The sequence below is a fragment of the Notolepis coatsorum genome (assembly GCF_963971535.1).
Source record: "Notolepis coatsorum genome assembly, chromosome: 11".
Taxonomy (NCBI): domain Eukaryota; kingdom Metazoa; phylum Chordata; class Actinopteri; order Aulopiformes; family Paralepididae; genus Notolepis; species Notolepis coatsorum.
The window spans coordinates 69,778,387-69,805,749 of NC_140175.1; the positions used below are offsets into that span (position 1 = coordinate 69,778,387).

The 27,363-nt window shown below is 41.4% G+C and overlaps 3 protein-coding genes across 4 annotated transcripts in view; 1 reads left to right on the forward strand and 2 right to left on the reverse strand.

Annotated features, from left to right (window-relative positions):
• The window catches only part of prpf4 (pre-mRNA splicing tri-snRNP complex factor PRPF4), a 29,574-nt gene extending 25,540 nt beyond the window's left edge, over positions 1-4,034 (reverse strand). The window contains exons 1-2 of the mRNA XM_084324328.1: positions 3,988-4,034; positions 3,068-3,279 (exon numbers count right to left, since the gene is read on the reverse strand). Of these exons, the coding sequence (XP_084180454.1) occupies positions 3,068-3,239 (172 nt within the window). The 5' untranslated portion in view covers positions 3,240-3,279; positions 3,988-4,034. The remainder of the gene's footprint in view (positions 1-3,067; positions 3,280-3,987) is intronic.
• Positions 4,035-7,168: 3,134 nt separating this feature from the next.
• Positions 7,169-11,732, forward strand: cdc26 (cell division cycle 26 homolog). Of its 2 annotated transcripts, none has more exons than XM_084324090.1 (3): positions 7,169-7,255; positions 8,673-8,813; positions 9,717-11,732. In XM_084324090.1, exons 2-3 carry the CDS (start codon positions 8,733-8,735, stop codon positions 9,894-9,896), a joined length of 261 nt encoding a protein of 86 aa, XP_084180216.1. In that variant the 5' UTR covers positions 7,169-7,255; positions 8,673-8,732; the 3' UTR covers positions 9,897-11,732. The 2 variants fall into 2 exon arrangements, with proteins under 2 accessions (XP_084180216.1, XP_084180217.1); XM_084324091.1 differs by lacking the exon at positions 7,169-7,255 and adding an exon at positions 7,271-7,428.
• Positions 11,733-13,598: 1,866 nt separating this feature from the next.
• The window catches only part of slc31a1 (solute carrier family 31 member 1), a 74,341-nt gene continuing 60,576 nt past the window's right edge, over positions 13,599-27,363 (reverse strand). The window contains exons 3-5 of the mRNA XM_084324244.1: positions 24,508-24,580; positions 23,055-23,223; positions 13,599-18,335 (exon numbers count right to left, since the gene is read on the reverse strand). Of these exons, the coding sequence (XP_084180370.1) occupies positions 18,134-18,335; positions 23,055-23,223; positions 24,508-24,580 (444 nt within the window). The 3' untranslated portion in view covers positions 13,599-18,133. The remainder of the gene's footprint in view (positions 18,336-23,054; positions 23,224-24,507; positions 24,581-27,363) is intronic.

Consider the following 27,363-nt stretch of genomic DNA (forward strand, 5'->3'; position numbering starts at 1 on the left):
ATGACTTAATTCGGGGATGTCTTGTTGTCACACTCATGTTGGATATATCATACATACATTTGAACAATATGAGGCTTTAAGTATTCAAGTATGAATCTGATCCAAATTCTATCCTGTCATTATTCTAGTGATTATTCTGCGGATAAACCAAATATTTTGATTTAAGACTGATAAACCTCTACCCCCCCTGAGAAAAAGAACGATGAGACGTTCTTTTGAATGAATGAGAGCTGCATTGGCATCTATATAAAACCATAATTGGTGACAATTTATCTTACTTTTTCTCAGATTTTTGGTAGCACTTTATAATAACACCCTGTTATAATACATTTATAAGGTATTTGTAGATAATGAACTAATCATGAACAATCCATTTATATACATTCATAAATGATTATTAAATCATTTATAACTATATTTGTATACCATTTACAAAGTATTTATAACGCATTAGTGGATAATGAACTAATCATGAACAAACCATTTATATACATTCATAAATGATTATTAAATCATTTATAACTATATTTGTATAACATTTACAGATTAGTTCTACATTATTTATAACTCATTATCAACATTGTTTGTACTTGATTTGTTCATCATTAAATAATGTTGTTTAATGTGTAGTAACACATTTGTAGATGCTTTGAAAAATGGATATGAAAAAAGGACTATAGTGTATCTCCATTTATTTTTCATGTTCAACAAATGATTTGTTAAGACATTCATAAAACATTTATAAATCATTTGCAGATGCTATCGTGGGGGCCAATCTAAAGTGAAGCCTATTCATCATTAACAAGTGTCTAATACAGTTAATTATTTGTTTACTTTTTCATCACATGTTACAAATGTTGTAGGCAGCTTTCGGATACGCCCTTCTTTGTGACATCAAACAGTGACAGAATTAGGACTAAAGATAAATGCAATTTTATTAACATATAAAATACATGTGCATGACATATAGTATAACATCGGGGGGCACTAGGACCCAGGAGTACCCTGGCCAGGTAGAGTATCTAGAGAGGAAGTCTCACGCGAGCGAGACTTGACGTCACGTGTGTTGCACTGTTGCCGTCTGTTTGAATGGAAGCACAAGTTATCCGTGCTGCGTCTATACTTTCGCTTTTAATAAGGTACGAGCCGGTTAAACACCTTTTTTTGTTGGTAAATCTATTCCATCATTTCCGACCTACAAACAACTCTTATGTTGTGTAGACGTTCGTGTAGATGTGGTGGCCGCTAACGTTACATTTGTTCCTAATGTGTGCTCAGTGATGATGACACGACACAAATAATTATTACTCTTGTGTGTCGTGTCGAACAAATGTAACGTTAGCGGCCACCACATCTACACGAACGTCTACACAACATAAGAGTTGTTTGTAGGTTGGAAATGATGGAATAGATTTACCAACAAAAAAAGGTGTTTAACCTGCTCATACCTTATTAAAAGCGAAGTATAGACGCAGCACGGATAACTTGTGCTTCCATTCAAACAGACGGCAACAGTGCAACACACGTGACGTCAAGTCTCGCTCGCGTGAGACTTCCTCTCTAGATACTCTATCTGGCCAGGGTACTCCTGGGTCCTAGTGCCCCCCGATGTTACACTATATGTCATGCACATGTATTTTATATGTTAATAAAATTGCATTTATCTTTAGTCCTAATTCTGTCCCTGTTTGATGTCACAAAGAAGGGTGTATCCGAAAGCTGCCTACAACATTTGTAACATGTGATGAAAAAGTAAACAAATAATTAACTGTATTAGACACTTGTTAATGATGAATAGGCTTCACTTTAGATTGCCCCCCACGATAGCATCAGCAAATGATTTATAAATGTTTTATGAATGTCTTAACAAATCATTTGTTGAACATGAAAAATAAATGGATACACTATAGTCGTTTTTTCATATCCATTTTTCAAAGCATCTACAAATGTGTTACTACACATTAAACAACATTATTTAATGATGAACAAATCAAGTACAAACAATGTTGATAATGAGTTATAAATAATGTAGAACTAATCTGTAAATGTTATACAAATATAGTTATAAATGATTTAATAATCATTTATGAATGTATATAAATGGTTTGTTCATGATTAGTTCATTATCCACTAATGCGTTATAAATACTTTGTAAATGGTATACAAATATAGTTTTTTTTTATCCACTTTTTCTCCCATTTTTCTATATTTTCTCCCATCCCAATTTCGTATCATCCAATTCAACCCTCCCCTGTCACGAACGCTGTTTCTTGCCTCCCACAAGCCGGCTGCAATGTGGACTAAGTCATACATAGCACAAGTCCCCTCCGGTACTTGAGGTAACAGCAGTCGCATCTTTTCACCTGCGCAGCTCGATCTCTCAGTGGCGAGGAGTAACGCGTGGGAGGCTCACGCTGCCCCCGACACTTCCTGATTCTACTGCGCAGGCGCACCAACCGACTTGTAGGAGTCGCTTGTTCACAACGTTCGATCCCCACCCTTCAGTTTTCCCTCCCCGTAATACGGCCAATGTGTATTACTGCGGACGACCAGCTAAACTGAAAACAATGTGGAGAGCTGGATTCGAACACGCGAATCCTAGCGTCTCCACACTGGTGGCGAGTGCCTTGCCCACTACACCACCTAGCCGCCCTTGGTATACAAATATAGTTATAAATGATTTAATAATCATTTATGAATGTATATAAATGGTTTGTTCATGATTAGTTCATTATCTACAAATACCTTATAAATGTATTATAACAGGGTGTTATTATAAAGTGCTACCAGATTTTTATATCCAGGTCAAATTGTATTGCCTATATTTATGTATTTATACTATTACCCTGTCCATAGCTGTTTATTATGATTGCACTTGTTGTATATTGTATTGTTTATTGTATATTTATTGTATTTATCATTGTGTTTGTATGCTTGATGTCATGGAAAATGTCAATGAATTTTCAAATTGCAATAAAGAAGATTGAATGAACGGCTCTTGGATAGGAACGGAGTCACGAGCCCTGGCTCCCTTCAAAGAGCCGTACTTCCCCTCACTAGTTCCTACCAGAGGAGATGTTAATGTGTCCGGCCTCGATGCCGGCTCTGACTCCATCCCTTCTTCCCCCCGATCCACCTCCTGCCGCCTCCCTGGCCAGACGCTCCCTCTCCTTCTCCTCCAGGCTCCCATAGTAGATACGGGACCTCTTGACAAGAGGAGCATCATCGTCGTCAGACATCTTCGCTGCTGCTCCCTGGTCAGTGCACACCTACTAGGATCTAGGAAAGGAGAGAATTGTATTTATTTACATTTTTAGAAGTAAGAAAAACTAAGAACAAAGCTACATGCAGGTAGAGCGAGGAGGCTTGCAGGGAGGTTGTGGTCACTCTGGCTTTGTCTCCCTCACATATTTCTGATTAATTGAAAATGGAGGACCCTTATGTAAACAGGATGAAAGTATTTTTCTGGTCTTCATCCTCTTAGCAGTTGTTGTATTGAACCCATTCTGCAATCTGTTAATACGGCTTTCAATCAATCAATCAAACATGCATGAACTGTACGCACACACACACAACTGTCCTCAGGCTCTGTGTATGTCACACGTTCATTTATTTGTGGTGGCCCACCACAGTGTTAGTCAGTCCCACCAGAAATAGCTTTTCCAAATGTGCAAATATCAATGACTGTGAAGTCGGAGGCTACGTGATGAATATGATGAATTGAAAAGAGGGCAGAGCCATCCATTTCAAATGGATGAAGAAAGATATACAAGAATGAAAGAGGTGGACACGCATATACAAACAGACACACTGGTTAGTTAGCTAGCTATCACATTGACTTACTTAGCTGGCCCAAAAGCAGCATACATACAATAACGAGCAAGTGTCAAACAGCGCAAACAAACTCCTCTCTACACATTAGTTATAGCTACGAGCTGACTCTGTAAAGCTAATTCAACTACTTAAATACAAGTTAAAGTACTTTACCAATGCACGAAATAGCCGCGTTGTTAACAGAGTGAACCAGAGGAACCACAATAACGAAACACAGTAGCTAGTTCCGGGTCAAAAGAAGAAAAGGGGGCCCACAGCGCCACCCTGTGTACTGGATTTTACAATGGCCTATGTGGAAGACTGAAAAGAAGGAAAATACAAAAAAAATTAAATGATAAAAAAATAAACCAAGTCGACTGTTTCATCACAATTACAACAGTAAAAAAATTAAATAAAAAAAATAACAACAAAAACAAATCAGAAAACAGAATGTGTCCAGAAGCACATGTGAATGTGCTTCTGGACACCCCCCACCCACCATTGATTGATTGGTTGATTGATTGATTGATTGATTGATTGATTGAAGGTGGTGGTGGGGTGGGGTGGGGGGGAACTGTACATAGGAGGTGGTTGGGTAACTGTACATTGGATTATCGACGAAACCTTACTTGGTCCCAAGAAGAGGGTCTTGTGTATTATTGGGTTAGGACATTTACTGTACATTGGAGGGGGTTGGGTTAGGACATTTACAGGGGCCAGTTTCGAATAGCAGTCTCCCGTAGGTGCTCCTTGAGAGTGGTTTTAAAAGTGGGTAGTGATTCACATTCCTTTACAGCTGTGGGTAGGGCGTTCCACATTGATGTGGCATAATTGCGAAACGTGTTTAGTCCCTTGTTTGAGCCGAATCTGGGTTTAACATGATTTGTGGAGCTCCCTCTGGTGTTGTGGTCATGGTATTCACTGACCTTTGGGAAGTATTTTGACATGTACATGGGTACCTTAGTCGTGTAGTGTATCTTGTAGACCAGGCCCATTGCAAGTTGCTGTACTCTGTCGTCTATTCTAAGCCATCCTAGGTTGTCAAAGTGGGCAGGGGTGAAGTGGGTTCTAGGAGTCAGGTCAAGCAGTAGTCTGACCAGTTTGTTTTGTGATGTTTGTCATTTAGTTTTTAGCGCCTTTGAGGTGCTTTGGTACCATGAGGTGCAAGCATAGTCGTAGTACCCTTGAATGAGTGCTCCTGCCAGAGTCTATGTCATAAATGTATAGATGTAGCAGTACTGTCTATCTGTATGTCATGTATGTCATATATGTTATGATGAATTGAAAATGGGGGACCCTGGTGTAAACAAGACGAAAGTCTTTCTCTGGTCTGCATCCCCTTAACAATGTATTGAGATGTACTGTACTGTACCCATTCTGCAATCTGTTAATAAACTTTTCAATCAATCAATCAATCAGTCTTCAGGGTATTCTTGTTTACCAGAGAGGAGATCCGGTACAAGAATAGAGTTTGTTGGTTGACTTTTTTTATTACATTGGATGCCATTTTGTCACAGGAAAGATTAGCCTCTAGGATGGAACCTAGGTATGTAATTTCATCTTCCCTTGTGACAATATTGCCGCACCACTGCTGTTGTAATTGTCTGGTAATAGCTGTTTCGAGTGTTTATTATTGGGTTGTTGTCGCAGACTCACTGCATGTTCAATTTGCGGCTTGTATGGTACTTCCTTCCTATACCCAGTTAAATCTGTCTTCATATCTCACGCCCCAAAGGCGATAGCGAGGGGGGCGTACGCGTGTAGGTCAGTTGCCAATTAGAGCGCAAAACGGGAACCCGGAAACACAAACGCGTTGGTAAAAGCATACACGCGGACCGACCAGCAGGGCTGAGTCGTCCACAAACAGGAACAAGTTGCAGTCACAAGCTGATGACATGTCATTTGCATAAATTAGGAACCAACCCCCTCCAATGTACAGTTTTTTTCTTCCCCCTCGAATGTATATATTTTCTTTTATGATCTCTGTCTCTTAAACAGTAGGCCTACTGTATATTTGTATATCGATTCGTATGTCATAAATGGCATGATGAATTGAAAATGGGGGACCCTGATGTAAACACGACGAAAGTCTTTCTCTGGTCTGCATCCCCTTAACCCTTTCTCCGCCAATAACGTCATACGACAGGTTTCAAGTTCATGCGAATTCTGCCAATAACGGCGTACAGGGGCGTACTCGTGGCGCATACCATAGTGCCTTGTGCACCTACGCGGCCGACCCGGGTTTGATCCCAGCTCCCGTCGTTATTTGTCGCATGTCCTCCCCACCTCTCCTCCCGTTCGTCCTCTCCTCTGTCGGTCCTGCGTGGCCAAATAAAGCTGTAAAAATGCTAAAAAATAATTAAAATAAAAAATAATAATAACGGCGTACGACGTGATTCTGATCATAATTTCATATTTTCGCCATGGTATTCATATTTCACTCACAGAGCCTTGTCGGATGCTGTGTGAGCCAGCACAACTCTGCAACGCTTCAATACTGCCACCTGGTGGCTGATCGGCGAGTTGCAACCGGAAGTGGATCTCTTGTGATCCCGGTGCGTCTCCCTATTCCGTCCGGCCACTCGTTTATCGTCGCGGGACTCAATACACACACCGTGGATATGGATCTTTGCCATAACTCAATAATCTACATGATTTGGGCGTGTATTAGTAATATACAAACCGGAAATGGATCGCCTCGATCCCCACCACATAACTGGGATCTGTTTGCTCCACTCTCATCGCCCAACGGTACGAGGAGACTGACGTGAGTTTCAGCGTTTTTGTTTATAATTTTCGATACAAACTGCTCTGATCAATATATCACCCATACTACATAAATCATTTAACGTCGGTCACGGAATTATAAACGACCCCCCCCCCCCCCTCCGTTCACCCGTGCATGATCAGTCATAACGTTTAGGACCATGTACAGTTGAAATTTTTAATATAGCGTGCATCGGTATCAAACGGCATTTGATAATCTAATATATGCATTTATGTCTATATCTCACGTTCTAGGAAATACTGCAGAAAACGATAAAAACATATTTATACTCTAGACGGTATTATCGTATGAATGTGTGAATGAAAAAGTAAAACGTTCCTACATCCGGAACGATAGATAATCGATGTTGAATGGGCCATAGTAATGTCAATTTAGCAATACAATTTAAAAAGTTATAGCCCTGCAAAGAAGGTGAACATCTCCATAGACTTACAGTACTGGCAGATAATGGTATAAGATGATCAAAGTGGTGGCAGGGAATGGGTTAACAATTGTGTGTATTGAGCCGTACTGAGTGGAGCTCATCTTCGGTACAATTTAGACAAACTACATTTCCCAGAAGGCCATCTTGCTGTAACATTTGTGGCGGATGGTTTGTGTTATTAGCCGCTAGCCAACTAGCACAGCTCAGATAAACATAAACACTCTCACAGTGTAAGTAAATCCACGCAGACGCATATATTTAAGATGCAAGTGTCCAAGCTGTTTTTTCTTCTCCAACGTTAGTCGTTGTTATTCCGGCTGCTGGATATTTTATCTAGCTAACTAACTTAGTAACTGTTAGCTACGTTAGCCAGGAACCATACCTGTCTGTATGTTAACATTATGTGAGTTGATACTTTTTTGTTCGATTTTACCCGCTAGCTAGTTTACTTGATCTATTATTGCGTTTAACGGTCATTAAATGTGCCCTGGTCTGTTTTAACTAAAGACACTTCTTTTGTTCAACACGTTGCAACACGTTGGACTCTTTTTGTATCACAAACAGTACTGTATTTGCAAATCTGGTATGTCATAAATGTATAGATGTAGCAGTACTGTCTATCTGTATGTCGTGTATGTCATATTATGATGAATTGAAAATGGGGGACCCTGATGTAAACAAGACGAAAGTCTTTCTCTGGTCTGCAATTGTATGTATTGAGCTGTACTGAACTGTACATCAATGTGGAACGCCCTACCCAAAGCTGTAAAGGAATGTGGATCACTACCCACTTTCAAAACCTCTCTCAAGGGACACCTACGGGAGACTGCAATTCAACACTGGCCCCTGTAAATATCCTAACCCAACCCCCTCCAATGTACAGTCATTTACCTAGTATGGTTTTGTCAATAGTCCAATGTACAATTTTGTTTGTTTGTACAGTGTCTCCCCCCCCCCCTCAATGTACAGTTTTGCCAATGTACAGTCATTTACCTAGTATGGTTTTGTCAATAGTCCAATGTACAATTTTGTTTGTTTGTACAGTGTCTCCCCCCCCCCCCCCCTCAATGTACAGTTTTGCTTGTTTATACAGTGTGCCCCCCCCCCCCCCAACCACCTCCAATGTAGATTACCCAGTATGGTTGTCAATATCCCAGTGTACCCAACCCCCCCCCACCCAACCTCCTCCAATGTACAGTTTCTACGTCAAATGTATATACTCCCTTTTCCTGACTCCTTCTGTATCACAAACCGTACTGTATTTGCAAATCTGTTATGTCATAAATGTATAGATGTAGCAGTACTGACTATCTGTATGTCATGTATGTCATATATGTCCTGATGAATTGAAAATGGGGGACCCTGATGTAAACAAGACGAAAGTCTTTCTCTGGTCTGCATCCCCTTAACAATTGTGTGTATTGAGCTGTACTGTATTGTACCCATTCTGTAATCTGTTAATAAAGTTTTCAATCAATCAATCAAACCCATTCTGCAATCTGTTAATAAAGTTTTCAATCAATCAATCAATCCATAATGCTGAGGTTGTCTGGGTTGTCAAAGGGAACACAAGTACTTATTTGTCCACCCCTTGCTTGCTTATATCTATTTATTTCCCCCCATGTTCCTGTGTTTCATCTTGGCCAGTCCTGAGTGCTGCAGCAGACGGAGGAGAGAGGAGGAAGAGGAAAGTGAGAGTTGGAAAAGATGCTTCGCCGAAAACCCACCCGTCTAGAACTGAAGATGGACGACACAGAGGAGTTTGAGGGTGTCAAGAAAGAGTTGGAGGTTGGTTTTGTTCCATTACCATGGTTATGTACGAATCATGTTGCCCTGAATTACCTTGATTATATACGAATCATGTTGCCCTGAAAGAGTTGGAGGTACACATTATCAACTTGTCCTGAAAGAGTTGGAGGTACACATTATCAACTTGTCCTGAAAGAGTTGGGGGTTATTGTTCTGAAAGGCGAAAGCAACACCACAACCTCTACCTGGGGCTGGGGGTATAATGTAGGAATCAAAGAGTGAGAAGTTGGTTTAGTTCCAGTACCATAGTACATTGTCCCGAAAGAGTTGGAGGATGATTCTGTTCCAGTACCATAGTGCCTTATATATATAGGAAGTCCTTCATTCCGACAGCCATCAGACTTTATAATGCATCACTGTGCATCACTGAACACTATGTTCCGACTTTTACAATTTTACACTTACTGTATATTTCTGTATGTTTTTACTGTATATTTTATATTAGAATGTAACATAGGAAATGTATATCCCGGACCGTATTTTATTCTTAGGCTTATTTTTATTCTTATTCGTGACTTTTGTTTTTGTCTACCCAAATATTTACTGTTTACTGTGAGAGATTTGTAGTGCCACATTTCCCAGTATTTCTATTCTATTCTATACCAATCATATCATCATATTGTTCTGAAGTATCATAGTACACTACCTACCAATCATATTGTTCTGAAAGAGTTGGAAGAGGGTTCTGTTCCAGTATCACAGTACCAATCATATTGGAGGTAGGGATGCACTGATACATTTATACTGTGATTGATCATCGGGCCAATGCCAGGCCAAAATATAGCATCAGTGTCGTAGAATTTCCCCAGTGCTAAAATCCAATATCCACACTTAACATGTCTCTTTCTCTCTCTCTTTGTCATTGTTTCTCCCTTTCTTCAGAGCCGTAAAAAACAGAGAGAGGAGGTAGATGTAGTGGGCGGGACCAGTGACATGGTGGGAGGAGCTTCGGGTGGCAGTGACGTCAAAACGAGGGAACAGTTGATCAACGAGCGAATCGGCTACAAGCCACACCCCAAACCCAACACTCTACCCTCCCTGTTTGGAAACTTGCAGTTCTAAAACTGACCAATCACTGGACTGGATGACTGATGGATTTACATAGGAATAGATTTTATTTGATAACGGTACCGAGGACAATACATGATGCAAAAGCAGGTGTGACACAGTAATATGTATTTTCTGTGTATGTAATTGTATGTAGGCTGCGTCAGAGCTGGGGGTCATAATCACTTTGAATTCGGTCAATTAAAAATGTAAATATAAAATGCAATTCGCTTACTAATGCTAAGAGCATTCATTCTCAATTATTTCTCAATAGTAGGATGTTTATAGTGATCTGCTTTCTCAGTCTCCCTGTGACACAAACAAGAAGAGAATGCAAGAGCGGCCAAAGGCATGTGTCGTCTATCCACTGCACTTATGGAATGTGTCGTCTATCCACTGCACTTATGGAATGTGTTGGGGGTCCTGTGTAGTCTCCACTGCACTGATGGAATGTGTAGTCTATCCACTGCACTTATGGAATGTGTAGTCTATCCACTGCACTTATGGAATGTGTAGTCTATCCACTGCACTGATGGAATGTGTTGGGGGTCCTGTGTAGTCTCCACTGCACTGATGGAATGTGTTGGGGGTCCTGTGTAGTCTCCACTGCACTGATGGAATGTGTTGGGGGTCCTGTGTAGTCTATCCACTCCACTTATGGAATGTGTTGGGGGTCATGTGTAGTCTCCACTGCACTGATGTAATGTGTTGGGGGTCCTGTGTAGTCTATCCACTGCACTTATGGAATGTGTTGGGGGTCATGTGTGTGCCTAAGGACTAGACCATTTAAGAATAGTTGCAATTTGTTATTGTTGTCATTGAGGCCACAGCTGTCTGGGATGTCTCAGAGGCCAGCGTCTTTGATTTGCCCAAGCTGTATGTCGAGCTGCATTACTCTGTGCCAGCCACAGTAATAGTAGGAACAAGGCTAATGTATTGGAAAAAGATACGCCACCAAATGGGAGATGTGGAAACGACACGTGCTCAGACTGCACCTATGGCGTGGAAATGCGGACACTCTTGACAGACTTGAACTGAGCGTGCGTGATGGCTCTATTTTTTCACAGGATATGACTGCTCCTGTGTGGACGGAGAGGGCGGCACCTCACTAAGGTTGCCCAGATCTCAGCCTAGTGGTGGTGAAGCACCCAGATTACCTTCACAGCCCATGTTAAAGCAGGTCGTTCGGAAGCTGCTGTACTACACTTGGAAATCAATTACATAATTTTTTTTTTATAGCATTTTTACAGCTTTATTGGTCACGCAGGACCGACAGAGGAGAGGGCGAACGGGAGGAGAGGTGGGGAGCTGGGATCGATGCGACAAATAACGACGGGAGCTGGGATCGAACCCGGGTTGGCCGCGTAGGTGCGCAAGGCACTATGGTATGCGCCACGAGGGCGCCCCGGAAATCAATTACATCTTAATGATGTAACAAAAGAAAAACCCTCTTAAGGCTTAACATTTTCCCAGTATTTGAATTTGGACGTAACTAACTCACACCCAGCCTGATCTGAGTGAATTGAAAGTGACTTGAACCAGAGTGTGAATGTTGAGTCGTTCAGATTTAACAAGAGTGGAGTACGTTTCCCCTCAAATGTTTAGTGAACAAGGGGGATGTAGTGTGAAATACTCCTTCAACACCTCTCTAAACGCAGTGTGTGTGTACTGTACAGTACTTATATCTGTGATTGTTTTTACAAGACAAGTATAAGCTTTGTTTGCCTGTGGTCAGACAAGTGTCTTGAGGGTGTCTTTATCTTTTCATTATGAATATTGTTCATTTGTCTGAATCGACAGGTTCTGAATTGTAAAGCAGTGTTTCTATTAAATATTTGTTTTTTTAAACTACATTATTTGACAGATTGATTTTGGGGGCAGGGGTGTGGCCTAAAAGTGAGAAGCAGGGGTGTAATCGGAGGGTCGCCGCCACGATCCTCGTTGAAATCTGGCGGTGCGGGAAGTGGATGAAAAAACGCTCTCCCCTCACTTAATACCTAACTGTTGAAGTGCCCTTGAGCAAGGCACTCAAACCCTAACTGCTGCATTGGAGGTGCTCTAGTCTAAAACATAAAATGTCAGACAGAAGGCGGCTGGGTGGCGCAGCGGACATTGCGCTCGTCACCAACGCAAGAGACACCGGGTTCGAATCTGGCTGTCGGCGTTGCCTCCGGCTTGGGCCGGCCGTCATACTAACTCAATTGGCAGAGTTAGCGGGTGGGAAGTCGAAGGGTAGTAGTCTGGTCGTTGTGAACAGCGACTCCTACAGGTCGGTTGGGGAGCCTGCACAGCAAAGTCAGGAAAATGGCTGGGGCAGTGTGAGCCTCCTACACGTTACTCCTCGCCAAATGAGTCCGCGCTGCGGCGCTGGCAGGTGAAAAGATGTGACAGGCTGCCTCCACATGTATCGGAGGGGACATGTGATGCAAGGCTTCTATCCTCCCTACAACCGGCCAGTGGGGGGCATATGCGAGCAACGATCAGGACAGGGGAGGGAGAATTGGCACGAGAGGTAAATTGGGATGGGGAGAAAAAGTAGATTAAAAAAAAAAAAATCTGACAATCTGCATGCGCACTCTGTCGCCACGTTTCCACTTGATATTAAAAGGTGCACTTCAGGGGAGTGGGATTTCTTTACTTTTGCTGAGTCTGCAACTCGTTTTTCATTGAACAAAATAATTTTGAGGCACTGAACCAAACACCTACAATAGGTTTGTAAATGAAATTGCAGGCCTTGCCGTTAACGGTGAAATGGTAATTCCCGCTGGCTTTCTAACTTCAGTGTTCTAAAGGACCCAATTTATTCAGTTGGGAAAATATTCCATATAACCTTTTCACTGCATACAGAACTACACATTCCTGCCCTGGAAAGGTAACTTCTCTGTATTTCCCCCGAAATCTGATTTACATTTACAAATAGTCAAACATACTGTGGTCCAATATGCTGACTTGGAATTTCTGGTAAATATCAATGGGTGCTTGTTGCTAGTTTGTTCCTAGATCCTTGCATTCTCTATGAGGGTAAAGGTGTAGCGATGCTGCAAAGCCATTTTCAGTAATTGATTGAACAATTTTGCAAGGAAAGGTTATTAAATATAGATTTAAGGGGATCTTTAAAATCCCAATGCAGAGAAAAGATGCACCTGGATTGGGAACTGAACCATATTTTAAATGAACACAAGTGCAAACAAGACAGATTAGAATGTCTAATGGTTGGTGGTACGGGAAAATCAACACTTTGATATTAACTTAAACACCATCAGCACAAGGACAACTGACCACATTCACATGGTGGCCATTTTGCTCTGATGTCACGCTCAGGTTCCTACCTTGTTCCTACCTTGAGAAAGGAACCTGACCGGAGTATGACATAAGATCAAAATGGCCACCGTGTGAATGGGGACAATGAAGTATGCTTTCAGTTAATTAATCGACTATCTTTAGAGGATAGTTATAGAAGAACAGATACAGTAGTTGCCTCCATCCTTTGCTCTGCTGGACCCTCATGTATAAAAAGGTTATTTGCAGCAGTGAAGTCGGTTAAAAAATCACTGAGGTAGTGTGAATGTGATACATCAACTGAAAGTACTCAGTCTACTGATTTAACTATGACTGTACTATTAATGTACACAACACTTTCAAGTCACCCATCTTTCTTTGAGTCTTGACACACAGACCCTACCAAAGTGGAACAAGAGACAAAACACATTTCTTCTGATACCATTTATTTTAATCTCTAAGATTACAGCACTGTATATATAACAATATATGTATATGCTACATGTCTGTGGACTAGAGACAGTCCAGGTAATGTTTCACACTGGCCACACGGGAAGAGGCAGTCAGATTATCACTGCTTGTAGTTTGGCCCTTAACGATTCAAATGTACAGAAGACAAAAGCATGATCCACACAAATACATAACTTGACACATGGTGTTGATTTACACACAGGCACAAAATGTGATTTTTTTAATTCTTTGTAGCGCAGGTAAGATCTCTTACCCAAAGGATACAAGGAGAAATCACATGGAATGGGATCTTTCCCTGTTAGAGACTGCCATTAACCCTTTCAGGTATATCATATGCGAGATGGATAGAATTTTGAGATGTGAACATTCCAAAAGGAACACCTGAATTAGGGTTAAAAAGTCAAGTTTGTTTTTGTTAATGTGTAAATTCAGACATACATACATGATCCCACAAGCAGGATGAAGCATATACCATCAGCACACAGTATAAAACAACATAATTTAATTATATAGTGCTATATTATATACATATCAATTATACATATATAATATATGTATATATAGTTATTTGTGTTCAAGTACACCCCTGTCCCTGGCTTGGGTGTGTAGACCTTGGTCAAAATAGTCAAGTACATTTAAAACATTTGAATAAATACTAATTAATTACCGCACGATCACTGCTGTCGGATAAAAAAGTAAAGTTTTCCAGGAATTAAGAAACAGCTGTATTTTCATATTGACATCAATGCATTAAAAAAGTAGTTTTAATGGGTTTCATGGAACACTAAGCTCATGAAACATATCAACACTCAAACGACCATGTAAAGTTTAATTTCACATAAAAAATAAACAAAAACAAAGGTCTTAACACGACAACAGCCGTAATGCAATTCTAGTTTTTTTTTCTTCTTCAAGTACCCATGATCCTTGTCTGGCTTGGTTGTCATGGTGATAGCAGTACAGAATCTGACTCCACCCCTCCAGCGTAGCACAATGTCATTAGGCAACAAATAACAAACATCCACTAAACGCATTTACCTAAAAAAATATTTGAAATAAAAAAAGGAACAATATATATAGATAAACTAACAAGGTACATTAAAATCTCTAAGTGACATATTTTTTAAGTTCTACTTCATAAAGATTCATCTATTTCTCCTGTGCTGTCGATGTGTTTTCTGTCGGTAGTGTGGTACCTGTGTTCAAGTCCCAACATAGGAGGCTCATTTCTTTGTGTGCCGTTTCTGTACACTAGGGGCACCATTTTGGGCTCTACGGATACTGGCCACACATGTAGAAAGTTGGATTCACACATGAACAGATACGATCTGTTAAAACACAATAACTTAACCCAAGTCTGATCTTTTCAGTGACAGCTAAAATCATCACATCTAGGGTACATAGGGTTAAAAGAACACTTCAGTTTCTCCATAATTGCAACCTGGGTGACGAGGAAGAGAGAGACCATCTATATACCCAATGTACCACTCTGGTCTAGTATGGAGAGCACACGGCCCATATTACAGCTGCCCTTTTCTTCAGCCAGAGGTTTCCAGGCATACTGTGGAGGCAGCGGTTTTTAGGCACCTCTCAATGCTTCCAGATTAAACCCCAAGAATCAATTCAACGTCAACTTGAGTAAAAAAAAAGAAAAAAGGACATCACACGTCACATTTGTCCAGTAACCATGGCAAAAGGCAGAGACTGACATGTACAGTTCTCAGGTCTCACATCCATGTAAAGGTCCTGGCTGGAGGAGATTATACAAGTCTTTCACACTGTCCAGGGCGTACGGTTGCTTTCACTTGCACCATTTCGCATCCACGATCGAAGTACGGGTTGTTTTCACTTGTGTCATTTTACGTTCGCAAATGCAATTGACCAATCTCAAACTCTGCCCTCTTTTCTTGATCCTCCAATCACGACTGCTGCGAAAGAGGGCGGCGTTTGAGATAGGTCCATTAAACTGAATGCTTACTCAGAGGGATGCAAATTGGCTGCACAAGGGGAATTGTGACATCATGTGTAAATGAAGGATACTGAATACCTAGGAGGAGGGACGCAAAATGACTGCCGAGGGGCATTGTGATGTCATGTGAAAGTGAAATCAACCTATCTGCACAGATAATTAAACATCTCTATTTTCCACAGTTATATGCATTTTATCTAAAGCATCTTTGCTCCTTTGTTGATTAGCTTACAGTACAACAGGGATTATTTCAGCACTAAAGTGTGTTTTCTCTTCAGTATACTACAGAATAAGATAGAGGTTCCAAGCTCTCATAAATCCATTCAACAGCGTGGTTGGTGCCACTGCCAACCACTTCATATTGAGTGTTATTCAATGTTATTCTTCTTATTCTGTTCACGGTTTGAAACTTCACAGCAGAGTTTACGATTAAAAATAGATCATGACGTTACGGCTTCACCACTAAACACTCGTTTGAAACGGCTGATCCTGAGTCAGTTACCCTCAGTGTAGGAGCAAGGTCTGTATTGATCAAACCTAGAAGAATAGGAGTACACAGGGATATCCCAGCATCGCTTAAAACACAGGGAAACCTCAATGTAAGACAATGTCTTACATTCCATAACCAAACATTCAAGTTTAGTTTTAAAACATTATTCCCTGGTTGCCTGCGTAATCCTACACCCTGACATATGCCCCCGATCTAAGATGTATGGTCAGGTTACATGACCTTCATGATAACAAAAGAGGCTAAATTACCTTAGATCAGCACTCCTACCTAAAGACACTCCATACATATGGGCCCTGTGCTGGTCGCAGACCTGATCAGCATCCCTAAGTACAGACACCAGCTGTCCAGTACTCCAAGTCTTACTCTGTCTTTCCCTGCATTAAGGCAAAGGGTTAAGTTAATTAAGGCTCAGTGATATAGCCACAGCTATAAAGACTAATAGCTGTCGACTAATAGCTGTCTTAAAGTGTTCTCCCCTGGACTGAGTGACATGCTGCGGCTACATTGACGATATGACGACTCCTAATCATGATCCTAAGTGGACATTTTACACGGTGGTAATATAAACCCACACAGAGCCTCTCTCTCACCTGGTTTATAGACCAACTCTGTATTCATATTCCCCGCCCTATGTGGTGCTTTCAAACGCCATATTATGTACCCAATTGAATTATGAATGCTTATTAGGAAAAGTGCTAAATGGTGACCCCACTAAATGTTTGCAGATGGGAGTGAAATCAAACGAAGAAATCAAAGGATATTTTCAGATATTTTTGGTTTGTAACCTCCTCATGGATAAAACTGGCAACATATCGGTCTTAACGGTTAAGCTTACAGCCATCCCCATGTTTGTAGAGCTATAGTATGTACCCTGCTTGATTGTCATATTATGAGTCTGATATGATGAGCAGGGAATAAGAAATCTGTAAGAAGAGACATTATCTAGGTTTTCCACTACAGGGCCAAACAAAGCTAGCACTACAGGGCCAAACAAGGCTAGCACTACAGGGCCAAACAAGGCTAGCACCACAGGGTCAAACAAGGACCAACCTGGTTTCCATGACCAGGGCTTACCGATAATCGATGTCACTGATATTTCTTAATCTCACTGCCATCAGTAAGTATTTGCCCACTGGGCTTATAGTTTCAAATGGGCAATTAGTGCTTTATTTCAGAGTTGACCCTGGCACTGACAGGCTGGACCCATGCAGATGATTGTACTAATGCAAAAGATGGAAATATATGTTCAAATAACAGATGCATGGCCTGGTTTATAATGAAAGTAAATTAGGTCTCGGCAGGGAGGGGGTGGTCTTGACTGAACAGACAGAAGGACACAGGATGGGTTAGAGAGAACCCTATATACTAGGGTTTCGAGTGTGAGAGGGTTAAATGACAGAAGATTTCAGATCATATAAATTACATACAAATTATTTCAATGTATAACACTCCATCAGATCATTTATATTCTCAGTCTCGAGCTGTCCCAAAAATGTGAAATAATAATATTCATCTATTTATACAAAACTGCGACATGATTCATTGTTTTTATATAAAAGCAACAGAACAGTTTGGCGGGGTACCATGGTGGAGGTGGGGATTCAGGGGAGAAATATGTGGGATTTGTAGCTTTTTGTGTATGTAAATATGGTTGTTTTTCCACGGTGGGTATGCTTGTTTTCTTTTGTGTTAGTTGTGTATTTTGTATTTGTATTGTTTGAGTGTGTAACCAAGCTGTAATCAATATAAAGCATCAATATAAAGCTTGGTTAATAAAAAATGTAGATAATATACTAATATACCCTAATGAGAGGTTCCAGGTTATTCCTCAGTAGGTTGGATATGACAAGCTTCTCTCCAAACATTGTGCAAATCTTTTAAATCCTCTCTGCAATTTGACAGAATTTAATGTTTTTGATTTGAACCCAGCCCTAGTGTGTGTATGTGTGTGTATGTATGTGTGTGTGTGTGTGAGTGTCCAATGTTCAGTGTGCGTGTGTATTTCTGATTGGCGTGTGTGTGTTAGTGACAGTGTTCGGTGATGTCCACCACCACAGCCTTCTTCCAACTGAACAGGAAGTAGCCCACGCCCGCTCCCGCCGCCACGGCGATGCACAGGTAGCCGTTGTAGGTCATGAACACCAACATCAGGAAGTAGCTGACAACTACCTGGATTATGTGGAGGACGGTCTGGAGGAGATGGGCTAAACTCAACATCCTCTGTCTGGTAAGATAGAAAGAGAAGAGACACGAGAGAGAGAGAGAGAGAGAGAGCGAGAGAGAGAGAAATAAAAGGAAAAAGAGAGAGGGGAGAGAAAGAGAAGAGATATGAGAGGAGAAACAGAGCGAGAGAAAGAGAAGAGATATGAGAGAGAGAAGGAGAGAGGAAGAAAGGATGATTTATTTTTTCATAATTTCACGCTGTATTCCAGAAATGTCCTGAAATAATATACATCATAATGACATCACACATAATTTAACTCATTAACTAAATAACTCTCAAACCAAATACATTTGTATAAGACATTTTAGTTTTGAGATATGTGTGAGATATAATAAGCATAATAAATCTAATGTTTTGTTCCTAAACTAACGTAAGACCACTAACGTTCTATCCCATTTTTTTTTCTTTTTAATTGATCTTTTCCCCCCTCCATTTTCCTCCGATTTTCTCCCATCCCAATGTTAGTCGTTATGCCAATTCCCAATCCCCTTCCTGGTCGCTGCGCACTTACCCCCCACAGTCGGTCTGGGAGAGTGGAGGCTATCACGTGCTTCCTCCGACACACGTCCAGCCAATCAACCGCTTCTTTTCACCTGGCAGCGCGGATTCTCATTGAGAGGGCGTAGCGTGTGGAAGGATCACACTATCCCACTCAAGTCCTATCCGCGCTTAGCAGGCGCCCCGACCGAACTGTAGGAGTCGCTGTTTACAACGACCCGGACCCACCCCGCCAGCTTCTCCCACCCTCTAATACTGCCAATTGTATTAGTGTGAACGGCCAGCCAAGCTGGTGAGAACCCCGGAGCTGTGAGCTGGATTCGAACAGGCGAATCTAGCCGAGTAGAGCCCATTTCTATACCAGACAACAAAATGATTGGCTGAGATACATGTGACTATTGCTTAGCTGTTTCAGAACTCTTTGAAAGTTGCATGCCTTGTGTAATGGTGACACTAAACATTGTATTCCTTTAAAAACAGCAATTGTTTAATTGCAAGTGAGGCAAAAAGGTTTAACATTACTCAAAGTTGGCATAATGAATGCATACTTCTCCACGTCCGGGAGGTGTAGTGGTTACGTAATTTTCGTTTTTTCCTGTTCCACCCTCTGTTCCACTGAATGTATTTCCCCATTGCCCATTTCTAAAACGGTTCGTTTAAAACAAATAAAGCATGGACATTGGCATGGTGTACCTTTCTGTGCGCATTCATCCACAATCTATAGCTCAACATGAAAATATTCGCAATTAATCGTAAAGGTAGCAAAATAACAACGTTTATGTTTTTGTTCGCTGGGAAACTACACTGCTATTTGGCGCTGCCGACTGACGTCACCACAGCGTAGACGCCTGGCTTTAGTCGCAGACCTAGGAACAGATTCCTTACATTCGATAAGCTTAACAATTCGGACAATGGGAAAATAACTGACCCTGAATCTGTTGCTAGTATCTGTTTCACCCAACACCAGTTTATAGCCAACCACAATTTTTTTTTTTTATATTTGCATTTATAATTTAAATCGTAACGTTATTTCGCTGCATATTAACACTTTGGTCGCCAGGCTTATATTCTTAATAAACCATCCCACGCCAGCTCTATTTGTCTATGGAGAAGTTCCCCTTCTTTGCAGGGCTATAACTTTTTTTAATTGTATTGCTAAATTGACATTACTATGGCCCATTCAACATCAAGTATCTATTGTTCAGGGTGTAGCAACGTTATACTTTTTCATTCACATATTCATACTAAAATACGGTCTAAAGTATAAGTATGTTTTTTTTTTTAATCCACTTTTTCTCCCATTTTTTCTATATTTTTCTCCCATCCCAATTTTGTATCATCCAATTCAACCCTCCCCTGTCACGGACGCTGTTTCTTGCCTCCCACAAGCCGGCTGCAATGTGGACTAAGTCATACATAGCACAAGTCCCCTCCGGTACTAGCCCCTTTCGTGACTTTCGGTTTGCAAGCCTGGGGCTTTTGTGACCGGAGTCACTTGCTCACACGCCCCGATTACCCAGTAGAGAAACGACCAAGCGTCATCAAGGGGCTCGCGGTGTGTCAAGAATACATCAGATCTGAATTTCAAAGATACCCAGCGTACAATATGGGTCTAACACAGCTTCACGATGGGGTCTGGAAGCTCGGAGTTGCTGATAAACATTTTAAATCATTTTCATAAAACGAGTGTACTCACAGAGCGAACCTTGGCAAAATGGCTGGTGCGTCCAGCGATCACTGCACTCCCTATCGGTCCCTGTTGGTCATTACAACAATACACAGGAGACGCGCTCAGCAGATTCTACCCTGTAATGGCCTATAGGTAATGACCAACAGGGACCGATAGGGAGCGCAGTGATTGCTAAACGCACCAGGCATGCGACAAGGAAAGTTGCAGAAGGAGAAGACGCCATCTTCCTGCCAGAGTTCGCTGTGAGTAGCACTTGTGTTTCCCAACAATGTTTTAAACTGTTTATTGGCAACTCCGAGCTTCCAGACCCCATCGTGAAGCTGTGTTAGACCCATATTGTACGCTGGGTATCTTTGAAATTCAGATCTGATGTATTCTTGACACACCGCGAGCCCCTTGATGACGCTTGGTCGTTTCTCTACTGGGTAATCGGGGCGTGTGAGCAAGTGACTCCGGTCACAAAAGCCCCAGGCTTGCAAACCGAAAGTCACGAAAGGGGCTACTCCGGTACTTGAGGTAACAGCAGTCGCATCTTTTCACCTGCGCAGCTCGATCTCTCAGTGGCGAGGAGTAACGCGTGGGAGGCTCACGCTGCCCCCGACACTTCCTGATTCTACTGCGCAGGCGCACCAACCGACCTGTAGGAGTCGCTGTCCACAACGCCCGATCCCCACCCATCAGTTTCCCACCCCCTAATACGGCCAATGTGTATTAGTACGGACGACCAGCTAAACTGAAAGCAAATGTGGAGCGCTGGGCTCGAACTGACGAGCCCAGCGTCTCCAGCATTTCGTGGCGAGTGCCTTGCCCACTACGCCACGTAGCCGCCCAAGTATAAGTATGTTTTTATCGTTTTCTGCAGCTTTCTCCAGAACGTGATTTATAGCCCTAAATGCATTATATTGATGATTGTATACAGTTTGATAGCAATCGGCGCAAGATAAAACATTTCAAATGGACGTGCTTCTAGAAGTTACTACTTATCATCTGATGTTGACCGGATGGGGGGGGGGGGGGGTCATTTATAATTCCGTGGCCAACGTTAGATGATTCATCTAGCTCGAGTCCTGGGACTATTAGCGAGTGATCGGACCGAATTGGAATGAGCACCAGCTTCCGTTTCCTGTTTCCGGTTTGAGCGATCCGCCGATCGGCCACCAGATGGCGCTCTTGAACCGTTGGAGAGTTGAGAGGGGATCAACAGTAGATCTCAAGTCTCCGGGGGAGAAATATGATTGCGATCACAGATTTTTGAAATATTGATATCAAAGACGTGGTACGGCGTCTTTGGCAGAATGAGCATGGCGGGGAATGACGTGGTAAGGCGTTTTTGGCGACCATAGTGTTAAATCACTGTAAATACTAATGTAAATCATTGTTTCGTTGTACATAGTGTATAGTTTATAACGTTATTGTTTTTTACATAACGTTAGTAGCTAGCTAGCCATTCCCGAAACTCCTCCACATGCCCGATTTAAAATGGTTCTCTCCTCTTTGTATACTCCTCACAAACAAAGTATTCTGTCAGGGAAGTTATGGACACGACAGTAGTAGTTATAAGGTTTTTGAGCTTGTAACGTTAAAGTTAGTTAGCTATCGTGGTATCAGCAGGCCGTGACGTGTAGCTAGCTTCCTAGCCGGCATGATGCGTGTGCAGTGCTTTCCCCACAGGTCTGAGAAGAGGACCTGCACATTTTACTCGTTCCCGAAACTCCTCTACATGCCCCAATTAAAAATGGTTCACGACAGTCGACATTGCTAACGTCTAGTACGTTTAGCGGGGTAACGTTAACGTTAGCTAGCTAGCTAGCTATCAGCTTGCCGTGACGTGAGGTAGGCGACAGCTGCCCACTGAACAACAGGCTGCCTACTTGTAAATGTAGTTATTTTTTTTACGACAAATTAAAAACCTTATAACTACCTTTATTTCAACCAAAAATGCTTAAACAGTAATGTTAGTGGTAGAAGGGAACTCATTTTGTGCATAATCCATTTTCCCAATGATGAATCCCTATACGGGTGGAACAACCAGTGACGTCAGACTACACCTCCCTAAAGCTGTGGTTTTCCACATTAACAATTCAAAAGGTCTTTCTTCCTGCAAGCATATTTCACCAATCAGGACACTGCACTATAGCGTCAAAACCATTGATGGATGATGTGACAGCTCCCCAAAAGTGAAGCCAAAATATATATCGCCCCCTGGTGGCTGGCTGCAGTATAGACGTTAGGAGTCTGTTCACACTGATAAACTATACAAATAACGTTCATTTTGTGAGAAAATGCTAATATTAAACAATAATAGGCTAATTAGGCCTAAATAAATTTATCTTAAATTTCTTTTTAAATAATTAAGTCTGTTAGAAGTGTCCATTAGAAAATTCTGTCCCTTGGACAAATGTAATTAATGACCCCTGGTGTAGGCCATAGTAGACTTGGTATCAAAAGACCACAGCAGATATCTTGTTAGTACGTCTATGATTATCCATGGCTCTGAGTTGTATAGTTCTGGTTCAGATATTGATACTGACCCGACTGTCTTATGCGTCTCCATCAGTATCGTCCCGTCGGCCCCCGGGACAGGCATGGAGTTGTAGCGGACGTTGACCTGGTTTCTCCTCAACAGGAACTCCCTGCCGATCTTCAGACCCTCGTAGAACACAGCCAGGAGGAACACTCCCAGACAGGCACCGGCCATCTCTACGGCAATACAGACGGAAAGAACATTGTTGTTTTGACTATTTTGGTTCTTGAAGTGGCATCTTTATAGCCAAGTTTTCAACATTGAAGTGAACGGGCACCTCCGCATCCGTACCTCAAATTTTAATTTAGTCATTTAGCCGACGCTTTTATCCTAAGTGAGCAAGAAGGGTACAACTCTTTCAGCTAAGTAGCAATGATCGCCAAACAGTGTTGAAACTTGAGTGCATAGTCGTAAAAACATATTAGCATAGTAGGTAGTAATATAGGCAAGGAAGATTATTTAGTAACAAAGTGCATGATAGTAAAAGACGGTACGATATATTTTTTAATATTGTCAGATATTTATTTATCTTCAGGCCCTCGTAGAACACAGCCAGTAGCAACACTACACAGACAGGCACCAACCATCTCTACGACAATAGAGACGGAAATAACATTTGTTCCTTTGTGTTGTATTATGTCAGGTAACAAAAGCCTGCCAAAGGAACAAAGGCTACTTTTAGAAACGCTATGCCAATCTTCAACACAGCCAGGGAAGAACACCCAGACAGGCACCAAACTTCTCTAAAACGACAGGGACTGAAAGAAGATTTGTTGCTTTAAGTTCAAGGTTCTTTGTAATCTTTTCGTACTTACATACTTAAAGATGTCACTCAGTAAGTGACATCATGGTTTTATAAAGAACAAAGAGAAATGCTGATGTTCATCGTCTTACAGAACACAGCTAATCTCTACAGGCAGGAGAGATAGAAGATAGCTAAGTCAGTTTGGTATTACAGTAGCTTTTCTTTCTGCTAGATAACAGCAGCAACATATCTCTATAGGCTCCCGTCAGCTCTTTATGGGGGTATTTCACCAGTAATACTAAGAACATGTAAGTTGACTTTGCTATGGCCTTTGCACTTTGTGATAGATAATATGCTAGATAGAGTTCCTGTATTTCCTGAAAAATGATAGGCATTATATATATCTGGTAAGTACTAGATTTAAAATGATAAGCATATCTCTGGTAAGTACTAGAGTTCAAGAGGTCCTTCTCCATGATTGCACATGAGAAATGAATGGAAATGGAAACGGACCACTAGGCAAGCTTAAAACTCTGGGAGAGGTGTTTTGGGCCGACAGCTAGTCTAACGATCCGTATCCGCTTCCATTAATTTGTGCTAAGCTAGGCTAGCTTGCAGCCGGATAGCTTTCTACTGAACTTCCACCCTACATTGTGGGGAGCGCAGTGTCTAGAATAGCGCTACATAAATGTAATGATCATTCATTCATACTAACCTCCTGGTGTATTGATGACGAGTCCAGCAAAGAGCAACTCAACGCCAGTGTAGCCAAAGTAAAAAGTCATCATCTTGAAAAAAAGAAAACACAAAAACACACTTAAACATCACTTCATGTAAATGAATAAACACATACATGTACGGACACCCTCACAGACAGACACACAAACATATCACTGAACACCTGTGATATATATGAACTATAAAGACACTTAAATGTTACACAATATAAAAGTGTCACATTAGAGCCCCGATCCAGAATTTATTTGGTATATAAATATACATCTTTGGCTTTAATAAAACTTTCATAGCCCACTGAAACTCAAAATACAGTGTGGGCAGCCTAGGCAGTAGTAGGGTGAAAGTGTGTCAACAGGGGGCGCCATACCACAATTATGAATTATGGGTTCATAAATAATGATTTTCTTTTGATTTGAACAACAATTCCAAGGTTGAGCTCACTCAATATATATCATGAGCTTGTAATTCCAACAGTGAGTGTATTCTGCCTGTTGTTTTGACTATTTTGGTTCTTGAAGTGAACGGGCACCTCCACATCCGTACCTCACATTCACATTTACATTTAGTCATTTAGCTGCCTGACGCTTTTATCCAAAGTGACTTACAAGTTCTGTACAACAGGTCAGCAGGAAGGGTACAACTCTTTCAGCTAAGTAACAATGATCATCAAACAATGTTGAAACTTTGGTGCTACAGTCTTGAGTGCATAGTAGTAAAGACATATTAGCATAGTAGGTAGTAATATAGGCATGGAAGATTATTTAGTAGCAAAGTGCATGATAGTAAAAGACAGGAGTACGAAGGTTAGTTTATATTTTATTAAATAATTTCAGATATTTATTGAAGAAGTGTGTTTTTAGTCGACGGCGGAAAATTGGTCAGCTGTCCTTACACGAGACTTGACCAATATGGCGCCAAAGTGAAGGCATATTGGCTGTCCTCCCAGTTCCCGGACAGAGGTCATGCTACATTCCATTCCACTTCAGGACCAGTGGCCACAGAGGCCTTTCATCATAAGTCACCTCCATTTTGCATGTGTGTGTATGTGTGTGTGTGTATGAGAGCGAGGGAGAGAGATTTTTGCATGCATGGATGGATGGATGAATGAGTGTCTCTAGACAAGACAAAGCAAAACTAAGAAAGAGAAAGAAAAAAACAAATGTAGAAAATGAAGAAGAACCACATGAACACATTCGGGGCCAACCACGTATATGCTGATCAGGCCTTGTTATCATACCCAACCAGCCGATCAGCGAATAAGGCTACTGAGGCTAATGCCGTTATTGGTAATCAATAATCAGAAACGACCAAGCCAAGGCAATGCTGACTCTCTGGGAGTCGAGACCGCAGCCTCTTGCATTGGTGACGAGCACAATCTCCGCTACGCCACCTGACCGCCCCTAAACTTTATGTTTTGGCATGCAGCTTAACCCCTTAAGACCGATCGGCCTATTTAACGTTGCACAAATAGATCAATACTCCGTATTAAGTGATGTGTTTCTGTTTCAAATGTAAAGTAAAGACCCTATGTGAGTAAAGACCCTAACCCAGGGGTCAGCAACCTTTACTATCAAAAGAGCCACCCCCCCCCCACAAAATAAAATTCCTCTGGAGCCGCAAAACCAATTTACCCTTAACACTTTCAGCGCCTTTGATTAACATTGATTTACCCCGTTGAATGCCACCATCCACTTCAATGTTAGCGTTAAAAACGCCTAATCTATGTTTTAAATTATGGCTATGTGTCTAATCTGCCCGTCGCTTATCAATGACTTGTTTGCAGTCAACATTGTCGAAGCGGATTGTTTTTTTATCGGTTCATTTTCGTTTTATAGCATTTTGAAAAGCCCTCGTTTTCAAGGAAAATATAAAGATTCCATGATAAAAGACATTTACTGGAATATTCTAGAATACACAAAAACGGTCATTTTTCGGCCTATTTATGAATAGTTTTCAAATAAACGCTAGATTATCGATAGTATATGTGTACGTATGCACGCTATAGACGCAAGCTGAAAAATTGATTATCTTATTTCCTCATCAGCGATCACAGCCAAACAGCCACATCACACATAGGGCAAACGCTGAGATCTCAGCGAATACAACTCTGATTATCCCAAGACAGGTAAAATAGATTCCTTACCTCAGATCAGATGTTCTCCAAAAAGATTATTCCAATTCCTGATCGCCATTCCAAATATCGATCACGCTTATTGATTGATTATTGGCTGGGAGTGCTTGCATTCTTTCATTTATTTGCATTTATTTTAAATTTGTTGGACCTTATGGTGTTCTTGTTCCGTTCTTGACTTATTGTTATGTTTTCTTCTTGACTTGTTTAAAGAAGACATGTACGGCCCATGGGGACATTAACGTGTGTTGTCGGGCCTTATAAATAAATTTGATTTGATTTGATTTGATCTGCTGTAAATATATATTCCAGGCTGATTTCCATCCCACGAGCAGATCGCTCTTGAGCAGACTGCTCGCCAGCACAAGGAGCCAGTTGGCTACCCACCCAGAGATCTACAGATCCCAGGTCAGTCTAAGTGACTGACCTGCAGTTACACAGGGATAGACGATAGGGGGCGCTTTTTTCCAATCTGAGCTCCTGTAGGGGCTGGTGTACCAACGGGAGACTCTGTTGATGAAATATGAATTCAGATTGCGAATAATAAAATAAAACGATATTTGTCGTTGTGGGCACTCAATGGGGGGGCTGATAAAATGAGATATGTCGTCCGTGGCACTGAAAGGGTTAAAATGAAGATAACAGTGTATAACATTTTATATATAGTTATCCCCAAGCATACCCCACATTTAGCATAAAACG